We start from the raw sequence: 11,199 nt of genomic DNA on the forward strand, positions 1-11,199 counted from the left end.
CGTTCAAGATGGAATAATGTACACCTAGTGGGCCTGCCTGAGGACACAGAGGGTCCTTGTCCCACTGAGTTCACTGCCCAGCTTTTACAAGACATACTTGGCCTGAACAATAAACCTGTGCTGGACCGGGCTCATCGTACTCTACGCTCCAAGCCCAAGGATGGCAAGCCCCCACGAACCTCTCATCATTCGGATAAATCTGTTTCAAGTCCGGAACCAAATGCTTCACCAAGCCGGAGAAGCCTCTCCTCTTTCCTACATGGGCAGGAGGAACTCGATCTTCGCTGATTTCACCCCAGCAGTGGCTAAGAAGCGGGCAGCTTTTGTCACGGTCAAGAGGGTGCTCCATTCCTGCCCGAACGTCAAGTTTGGCCTTGTCTGCCCGGCAACACTACACATCACTCTCCCCGGAGGTCAGATGCACAGGTTTGAAATTTCTTGTGGCTTTAAATTTCGTTGGGAAGAACATTAAGAAGGTAGTCACTCCTGACATTATTTATAGTGGGGCAGCTTAACCAAAATATCCATAACAATTGTGCATTTTGTGATAAAAGCATGAAATTTGGCACACACGTAGACATTAATATTCTGAAGAGATTTGGATATTGAGCCATCTCAGATTTGACCCCTGATAGCCATGACAGCCATTTTCTTCAATGGCTGACTGCGGTTGCTGGTATTTGACTGACCTGCTCATCTACAGAGTAATGTAGGTTGACTTTGGGACTTGGTTCATCTGTAAATAGGGGGGGGGGGGCTTCTTTCAGGAAAATTTTCAGATTCAACTTTAGCCCTGATTTTCTGATGCTACAAGATATTCTAAGCACTCCTGTATAATGTTTTTTGAAATTTTCATCCAAAAACCCCCCCTACCCTGAAAATTAATTTTTCAACCCCAAAAACATGGGGTTTTGGGCAACTTTCAAACCTTCTTTACTTTTGATAAAGTTCAATGTAACAATCTGCTCATGCTGGGCCCTAAATGTTTTTTTGTGAGACATGTCATGTCTTCAGAGTGCTTTGCACTACAAAAGGTGTAGTGTCAAGGTCCAATTATAGGTCAAAGGTCACCCAAATGGTCAAAAATGCATATTTGATGGACTTAAGCTATTAATGTGGGTTCTTCCAAATGTTGGGCTCAGGTTCTCTCCTCAGAATACATCTACTGTCCACAAACAACTGACATTCAATAAGACACATTAAACAGCTATTTACTCATGTATTCTCCATATATATATATGTCAAAAGTAACAAACAGTACTTTCACATGACTTTGACATTTACATGTATATGTCCTGTTGTGAGTGACACGGTGGTGCAGTGGTTAGCACTGGTGCCTCACAGACAGAAGGTCCTGGGTTCGATTCCAACACCAGTCAACAGGGGTGGGACCTTTCTGTGTTTGTGCGTGGGTTCTCTCTGGTACTCTGGCTCCTCACACCATCCAAAGACATGCACTGATAGGTTAATTGGTTAATCTAAATTGCCCATAGGTGTGAATGTGAGAGTGATTGTTTGTCTCTATATGTTCATCCCTGTGATGAACTGGTGACATGTCCAGGGTGAACACTGCCTTCCCCCATAAGTAGCTGGAATAGGCTCCAAGTGACCAAGTGACCCCCCGTGACCCTAGTGAGGATAAAGCGGGTTCAGAAAATGAATGAATGTCCTGTTGCAATACTTGTAGCTCCATGACAATGGGTTGTAATGTAGTGTTAGTGATGGTGCAGTGGTTAGCACTGGTGCCTCACAGACAGAAGGTCCTGGGTTCGATTCCAACACCAGTCCATGGGGATTTTTTGAGATGCTGCAGGTATGTTTTGTTTTGTTTTTTTCTTTCTCCATTTCCGTTTTTCCTTCTCGTTTGTTGTTGTCGAATAAGATCGCTTTATATTTTGAAGTGTTAGTAAGCTTTGGTTACCTGGCTGAGCCATAAGTACAGTTATTACAGTGTAATTTCATTGATTTATCTCCATGTCACAATTCCATTGCCTAAGTACTTGTAGTTCATTAGTTGGTCAGTATCGGCTCTCTTAGGAACTATAGAAGTGTGACAGATTGTTTGTTTTGGGAGGTATGGTGCGCACATCCCGTTGTAGGGATGCTTCTGCTAAAGTTCATGTGGGTGGGTTTTGTTTCTGTTTCTTTTTACTTTGGTTGTGTTTCTTTTTGTTTTACATCAGTCAAGTTTCCACTCCCAGTTTGCTTCAGATCATCACTCTTACATAATACTTCTGTTTCCTAGCTATGACTCAACCCAGTATAACATTGTCCTCTGTGTGTGCCATCAGATTCACTAGTTTCAACTGTAAGGGGGTCAATAATCCTATAAAACGTAGTAAGATTCTGCACCATCTTTACCATCTTGGTGCCCATGTTATTTTTTTGCAAGAGACCCACCTCAAAGTTTCAGATCACTCTAAATTGAGGAAGGGATGGATAGGTCAGACCTATCATTCCTCATTTCAAAGCAAATCCCGGGGGGTGGCCATCTTGTTGCATAAATCAGTTCCCTTTGTACACTCTTGTACCATATCTGACCCTAATGATAGATTTGTCATAGTTGCTGGTCACATTCATAACACTCGGGTGGTCTTGGCCAATATTTATGCTCCCAATTATATGACGATGATGCCTTCTTTAAACGCCTTTTTCTAACTCCCCCTGATTTGTCGTCACAACACTTAATACTAGGTGGGGACTTTAATTGCTGGCTCGACCCTCAGCTGGACCGTTCCTTCTCTAGAGCGTGCACTCCATCTAAGTTGGCTAAGGTAATCCAATCCTTTATTGAGGAATTTGCTGTCACTAACACCTGGCGCTTTTTAAATCCTTCCAAGAGGGAATATTCATTCTTTTCTCATGTCCATCACACTTTCGCTCGTATTGACTATTTTTTGGTCGACAATAGATTGCTCTCTTCAGTATCTACTTGTAATTATGACGCTAATTGTTATTTCTGATCACACCCCTGTTTCTATGAATATAGGCTTTAAGGACTTTAACTCTATGCATGGCCCTTGGCGTCTTAATGCGTCTTTCAAATGAGAACTTTGTAAACTTTGTCTCACAACAAATTGATTTATTTGTGAGCTTAAATAAAACACCTGATGTGTCTGCCTCAGTCCTATGGGAGGCCTTAAAGGTATACATTAGGGGGGAAATAATCTGCAGTGGATTTGAGAAGAAACTTAGAAGAGATAAATTAACTAAGCTGACACGGTGTTTATCTGAACTTGATTGTACGCTATTTACAGAACTCCTGAGCTATATAAAGAGCGCCTCTGTCTACAGGCAGAGTTTGATGCTTTGACGACACAACGTACTACTGAACTTCTTCTGCAAACAAGATCTCAGTTCTATGAACATGGAGATAAGGCTAGCAAGTTGTTATCACACCAATTACGTAAGGCATCAACATCCCATGTTATCTCACAAATCCAAACCGACTCACATAATACCACTGAACCCTTAGAAATTAATAACGTGTTCAAAGAATTTTACATGTCTCTCTATTCTTCTGATCAAGATTCCACTCCTGATTTTGCCAATTTTTTTGCAAATTTGGACATTCCCTCACTTGACCGAATAGCTGCGGAAGAGTTAGAGATGCCAATCACAATCGCTGATCTGATCCAGACTGGTCAGTGGTTCACTCCTGGTGAGAGACAGACCAACCACAACAGTGTCATATGGTCCAGTTCTTCTGGAGGTCAGTCACTGGATTTACTGTTGAATGTCCTTCAGTTCATAAAACCTCCTCTCCTTTGGTTTTTACACACATCATGTGTTTTTGTACAGTTGAAGCTCACTCATTTGGGCCAATTTGAACTGACATGAGTTTGTCCTGAGTACCTATATTCAGATGGTTTCAATGTTGGGTGAGGATCTGAATCAGTGGGGGCCGGGGAGGGGTTAACACTAGTGCGGACCAGGTCTGTGCGCTCGCGTGCTTGGACTGACCGAGTCCTTGCGCGTGCTTGTTCGGACCAACCCGCAGTCGGATGGACCGGGTCTGTGCGTGCGTGCTCCGACGGACTGGGTCCGTGTGGGAGCTGCTATCCCCGAATCTCTGGAGCTGTCTGTGCAGGTGCCTTCTGCCATGTTTTCAGAAGCCAAACATTACAAACTGCGCACACACACCTGGAGTGCTGCTACTTCTTCAGGAAATGAACAGTACCGTGAGTTTTCTACGTGCAGTAATCGAACACGGTTATCATAATAATTAGAATTTAAATGGTAATACTAGCCATCGGAAATTTTACCGCAGTTTATCATTATACCGGTTATCATTACATCCCTAGATTGTTCAAAAGTAACCTGCGGACTGGAGGGTGGCAATCTGTGATTCTGCAGGCTGCAGGCACCCTCGGAACACTCTGTCTGAGCGCATGCGCAGATAGCGCACATACAGTACAGGCCAAAAGTTTGGACACACCTTCTCATTCTTCGCATTTTCTTTATTTTCATGACTATTTACATTGTAGATTCTCACTGAAGGCATCAAAACTATGAATGAACACATGTGGAATTGTGTACTCAACAAAAAAGTGTGAAATAACTGAAAACATATCTTATATTCTAGTTTCTTCAAAGTAGCCACCCTTAGCTCTGATGACTGCCTTGCACACCCTTGGCATTCTCTTGATGAGCATCAAGAGGTAGTCACCTGAAATGGTTTTCACTTCATAGCTGTGCCTTGTCAGGGTTACTTAGTGGAATTTCTTGCCTTATTGATGGGGTTGGGACCATCAGTTGTGTTGTGCAGAAGTCAGGTTGATGCACAGCTGACAGCCCTATTGGACAACTGTTAGAATGCATATTATGGCGAGAACCAATCAGCTAAGTAAAGACAAACGAGTGGCCATCATTACTTTAAGAAATGAAGGTCAGTCAGTCTAGAAAATTTCAAAAACTTTGAATGTGTCCCCAAGTGCAGTCGCAAAAACCATCAAGCGCTCCAACGAAACTGGCTCACATGAGGACCGCCCCAGGAAAGGAAGACCAAGAGTCACCTCTGATGCTGAAGATAAGTTCATCTGAGTCACCAGCCTCAGAAATCGCAAATTAACAGCAGCTCAGATTAGAGACCAGATGAATACCACACAGAGCTCTAGCAGCAGACACATCTCTACAACAACTGTTAAGAGGAGACTGCGTGAATCAGGCCTTCATGGTCAAATAGCTGCTAGGAAACCACTGCTCAGGAGAGGCAACAAACAGAAGAGATTTATTTGGGCCAAGAAACCCAAGGAATGGACATTAGACCAGTGGAAATCTGTGCTTTGGTCTGATGAGTCCAAATTTGAGATCTTTGGATCCAACCGCCGTGTCTTTGTGCGACGCAGAAAAGGTGAACGGATGGATGCTACATGCCTGGTTCCCACCGTGAAGCATGGAGGGGGAGGTGTGATGGTGTGGGGGTGCTTTGCTGGTGACGCTGTTGGGGATTTATTCAAGATTGAAGGCAACCTGAATCAGCATGGCTACCACAGCATCCTGAAGTGACATGCCATTCCATCCGGTTTGCGTTTAGTTGGACCATCATTTATGTTTCAACAGGACAATGACCCCAAACACACCTCCAGGCTGTGTGAGGGATATTTGACCAAGAAGGAGAGTGATGGAGTACTGCGCCAGATGACCTGGCCTCCACAGTCACCGGACCTGAACCCAATCGAGATGGTTTGGGGTGAGCTGGACCGCAGAGCGAAGGCAAAAGGGCCAACAAGCGCTAAGCATCTCTGGGAACTTCTTCAAGACTGTTAGGAAACCATTTCAGGTAACTACCTCTTGAAGCTCATCAAGAGAATGCCAAGAGTGTGCAAAACAGTCATCAGAGCTAAGGGTGGCTACTTTTGAAGAAACTAGAATATAAGATATGTTTTCAGTTATTTCACACTTTTTTGTTAAGTACATAATTCCACATGTGTTCATTCATAGTTTTGATGCCTTCAGTGAGAATCTACAATGTAAATAGTCATGAAAATAAAGAAAATGCAAAGAATGAGAAGGTGTGTCCAAACTTTTGGCCTGTACTGTATGTTTGCGCTTGTCCAGAATGTGAACCACTTTAATGATGCCTCTGTTGAAGCGCTGGCCTTGGTCAGTTTAGTGAACATGGACTGTTGTTTTTGGAGTTTAGTTTTCAGCTTTTACCTTCTCTTTACGGAGGCTGATTCCCACCAGAGAATCTCCAGAAAAGTTGCTGTGAACTTTGGTGAAATTCCACTCCATGTTGCATCTTTTATGAACTGCCAGGCTCATGCCACAGATCAGACACACATACTTGCCTTTCACATTTGTCAAGCAAAAGTCCGTGTCTCATTGTTGCTGAAAATAATTCCCTAACTATACTCGGCCCACATTGTTGTGGGGCTAAACCCACTACCTGCCTGGCATCTGGCTCATCCTGCTCCTCCTGGGCCCCACCCCTCTCCAATGACAGACAGCAAACCAGCGCTAAAGTTTGATTTACAGCTAGTTGACCGTTTCATCTCGGGAGGGGGGCAGGACACTTGTAATTTTGATTGGGTGGAAATTTAGACCTGTTCAACCAAATGACGAGTCAACTTTGTGTTCTTATATTATTGACCCCTGGCAGCCACCAGTAGATCGCGAGCAACATGTTGGAGACGCCTGGACTAGTTCTATTTTTAGAGCAGGCCTGCTGGCGACTCGCGTGGTCCTTGCAGGTGACCTGGTGTCCGCGGGCACCATATTGGTGACCCCTGGTCTATCCTTTAGCTTCCTATCAGCATAATATATGAAAAATCAAGTCCCTTAGATCTCTTATGAGTATTTAACCTTACTTATCATCCTCACATACACATACATACCAGAAAAGTAAATAAATAAATAAGTATGTCCATACATACATAAATCATTGAAGGCAATACAAATGAATACACAGTAAACAATAAGACAAAGTAGACAACAAAGCAATCAAACAAAACATAACAAACACACAGAAAACAAGGAACAAACTAAATAAGACAAGAAAGAATATTAATGTAACATAAGTATTAGGACCCTCTATCTTTGTACTGGGACCAGACCATCTGTTTGTATACCAGTTTAAATCGTTGGATAATTTAGCATTGCCTGGGTTGGATATCCAGACTGTTCCCTCTACATACAGACACACAAAAATGTTTACAAGTGGTTCGAAATTTTGGTAATGTAAAGTCTCCAAAACCTTTCAGATTATGAGTACTCTCCCGAATTGTGAAGTTTTATTGCAAATTACTTGGTAGTAATTTGTTGAATGCTTTGAATAAAATTATTGATGTATAGGCCTAATATTTTACAAGATCGTGGATTTTTTATTGTTTTTGAACGAATAAACAGATTATGAGTGTGTTCTAGAAATCCAACCTTGTGTATGATCCACACTGCTTGTTTCTGTAATATGACTAATGGATTAATGGTGTATTGGCAACTGTTTCCTCACATTCCATGCAATATGTAAAGTATGGGAGTACCAAGGAGCAGTATAAAGTACGGAGTGCATATTCATCGAGGTATGCTTTCATTTTGTTTATAATTGAAAGGCTTTTGGAGATTTTTGTTTTTACGTGTCTGACGTGGGCTTTCCATGATAGTTCACTGTCTATTATAACTCCTCAGAATTTGTTTTCATTTACATTTTCAATTTGGACTCCTTCAATCAGTAGTTCAGATTTGGTTTTAGAGTTCCCAAACATCATTGCCTTAGTCTTGTTTAAATTTAATGATAATTTTTTATTGTCCATCCACTTTTTCAGTTTATTTAATTCCTCATTTACCATGGTTACAAGTTCATTAGTCTACAAAAGAATATGTTGGTGTCATCTGCAAAGAGTATAAGTTTTAGTGATTGAGATGCATCAAATATGTCATTGATATAAACACTGATCAGTTCCCAAAACGGATCCCTGGGGCCATAAAAAATGCCAAGATTTCTTGATGAGTACTGTCCCATTTTTACATATTGAACCTTCCCTGCCAAGTAGCTTCTCAGCCACTCTCCAGCAACCCCCCGATACCATACAGTTGAAGTTTATTGAGTAGGATTGAGTGATTGTGTCAAAAGCTTTTTTCAGGTCGATAAAGACTCCATCTGCATGTTTTTTTTTCCTCAGCATACTGTTGCCTTTCAACAGGGTTCAGAGTTTGAAAATAGTCTACCATATATAAATTATAACAAACTGTCACTAATAACCTGTTTAAAATATCTATATCACTGATAAAACAGTTGCTAAATGTACACACTGTCCCCTTCTTGCCTCCACTTTTGTCTTCCAATATGGCAGCATATTTGTTTACTTCCAGCAGGGATGACGTCAATCGTAGCGGTCTATACAGCAAGTGCATTTGTATGTTTGGTGTTTACATGTTAATATTTTAATGTTTCTACCAACAGAAAGTATATTGTGCATGTTATTTTATTTGTTTTTTGCAAAATAAGACTTTGTTAAATTATTTCAGTGTGGATAAGTACTTTTTGAACATTTTGAGCACATTTCAACAATACCGCCATAATGAAACCTGCTAATTTTGGTCACAGTTACCGTGAAATGAAATTTTCATATCATTACATCTCTATTCAGATGTTACATTTTGATTGACAGAATGTTTAAAGCCAATCTTGATGCAGCCTTTCATGTAAAACAATGAACTCAGTTTGTTCCACACACTGACATGTTGTTTAAGTTAAAACTATTAAAACAGTCACTACTTAAAGTCTGAGAGTCGGCATGAGAACTGATAAAGTCCCATCAGTGCATCCCTGACTCACTGAAGTAACTGCTTCTGATCCTGTGTGTATCATTGTCTTTGTAGATGGAAAGTTTGGAGCCTACATGCAGGTTCACATTCAGAATGACGGACCTGTTACCATTGAACTGACGTCTCCGACTGGACCCGCAGACCCCAAACAGGTACAGAGTAACAACATGCATGACTGCACTAGTTTATTCAAGTGTGTATAGTCAAGTGTGGATATTAATTAATCTCCTAGTGCACTTAAAAAATACAAACTGGTGTACATGCAACTTTCTGCTTGATTTAACTTTATATATTTACACAGTGTCATTCTCATCCTGTTTGATCAAGATCGTTCCTCAATTCCTCTGTTAACCACTACGTGGTCTCATCTTTGCTCCACACATCATTTTTTTGCTGATGAAAGAGAAATGTGGAATTTCTAATCCAACATTTCTTATAAAACATTTTATTCCGTCAACTTAGAAACTGATATGTAAAGTACTGTTCTTTTTTATCGTCAAAGAGTAGCATTCACAGGTAGATTCAAAAAGAATCAGTGACATCATTGTTGAATCATTGTTGAGGTTTGTTTTAAAGCACAATCCTGTCTTTAAATTAATCATAGTATATGTACAAATAATCGTTTTCTCATGTCTTTGACTTGATATTGTATTTAGTTACATGTGACGTTCTAAACAAGTGTTGCTGTATGTCATGTTTCCTCAGCTGTCAAAGCAGGAGAAGCAGCAGCAGAGGAAAGAAAAAACCCGCTCCAAGGGCCCATCAGAGTTGACCCGGGACAAGGGGAACCTCCGGTCTCGACAGGACCCCAACGCCAGTAGTGGGGCTGAGGGGGACGTGTCGTCAGAGCGGGAGCCCTAGGTCAGTGTGAAGGATACGGAGATTCTCAATGCACATGGTACTTCTCCTCCCTATCCTGCCTTCACGTGCCTTGGGAATTATGGTAAAAAGTAGTTACAAACTCAAAAATTGCACATGAACGCCCCCGAATGTCATATTTTCCATGGGAGAACTGGGAAAAAATTTGGATCCGCAAGCAGCCGAGATGAAAGTCACCTTTGACCTTTTCAACATGGCAGACAGCAGCAAGCCATTCATCGCAAATGCTTTTAAACAATGGTTTTATTAACATTCTGCTGCTGTTAGCTGATGATTTTGCATATTTATAGCATACACAATTTGCAAAAAATATTTGTAAATAATTGACAAAGAAGGGGCTGTAGCAAATGAATAATGCATCCAAAACTGTTTTACCCAGGTAACAGGTCACAATAAATTGTGCATCAGCAATTTTTCATTTTGTTATAACAACAAAAGCAATTGAACACAATGCACAAGTGGAAAGGGTCATCTTGCTGATAGCACATAAAGGCAGCATTTCAACATGAGACACATCTTCACTTTGATAGAAATTATGTTTCGTCTGGTTGTTAAACTATGACCACAAAGCCCTTGTGCTTGTACTGGGCTATTGCGATGTTAATGTCATGTTAATCCCAGGTGGAGTTTTCTAGCTGGTGTCTTTAATGCCTTTCATATTTTCTGTAGAATGAACTGTTGTGAAACTATTCTGGCCTTTTGCTGTACAAGAGCTTCAACTGTTGCAAATTTGCATCAGGAAGCTATGAATGGGTATTTGCAAGACAAGAATTTCACAATTTTGCTTCATTTCTTTGTCTTGTCCCTGAAATGGCAAAGCACAAATAAAATGTATGTTTTTATGTTATTTTTAAGACTGGACTCTGACTCTCCTCCCAGGGTTGTGCTGGTGATGAGCCCAGGTTCTTCAGGAAGACCTTACTCTCAGAGACTTTAATACCTTAATTGTGGACAGTCCTCTTTCCTGTTTGTGGATCAGCAGGACACCGACAGCCTATCACAGAACATCGCCACCTGATGCCCTCTGTCAGATATAGAAGAAGCTCCAAACGATGAGAAATGTGTGATGTTGGATGGATCAACTTTATATCATATGACCGAACACATTATCTTTTCCCACTGCTTTTTATTTGTACCTCTGTCTACATCCTTCTCTGTATTCTGATCACTCTTTTTGCTCCCCGTTAACATCTGCTTCGAGACGAACCACTGACCCTGAAGCAGAACTCCATAATAAACATTAGCTGCCATTTTGACTGTGCCACTGACTCATCATGATGGAAACACATACATGTATAAACACACATGTCAGGACTCCATGTCTTAAAGTCTAACTGAAATTAAATTCAAGTTTTCCCATTACCTAATTATATTCTATCTAAAAAGCACATTTGTGTTTCAAAACACTTCCATGTCTTTGTTACAAATATGTTCTAGCTAATGCCTCCCTTTTTCGACTACAAGCACAGGCTGGTAGTTTGTCTTCAAGAAAGAAATGTATGGAAGCAAATGTGTCTCATCAATGGTTGTATTTTGCAATAATTTTTTTTG

The 11,199-nt window shown here is 41.0% G+C and overlaps 1 protein-coding gene across 5 annotated transcripts in view; it reads left to right on the forward strand.

The window, feature by feature from the left end:
• Positions 1-10,899, forward strand: part of dtd1 (D-aminoacyl-tRNA deacylase 1) — a 42,243-nt gene extending 31,344 nt beyond the window's left edge. The window contains exons 4-6 of one of the 5 annotated variants that reach the window (XM_030147485.1): positions 8,824-8,921; positions 9,475-9,667; positions 10,528-10,899. In XM_030147485.1, the coding sequence (XP_030003345.1) occupies positions 8,824-8,921; positions 9,475-9,630 (254 nt within the window). In that variant the 3' untranslated portion in view covers positions 9,631-9,667; positions 10,528-10,899. Of the gene's footprint in view, positions 1-8,823; positions 8,922-9,474; positions 9,668-10,503 lie in introns of all 5 variants that reach the window. The other 4 variants (XM_030147642.1, XM_030147564.1, XM_030147716.1 and 1 more) reach the window with 4 other exon arrangements.
• The last annotated feature ends 300 nt before the right edge of the window (positions 10,900-11,199 follow it).

This window comes from Sphaeramia orbicularis, chromosome 1 (assembly GCF_902148855.1).
Source record: "Sphaeramia orbicularis chromosome 1, fSphaOr1.1, whole genome shotgun sequence".
Taxonomy (NCBI): domain Eukaryota; kingdom Metazoa; phylum Chordata; class Actinopteri; order Kurtiformes; family Apogonidae; genus Sphaeramia; species Sphaeramia orbicularis.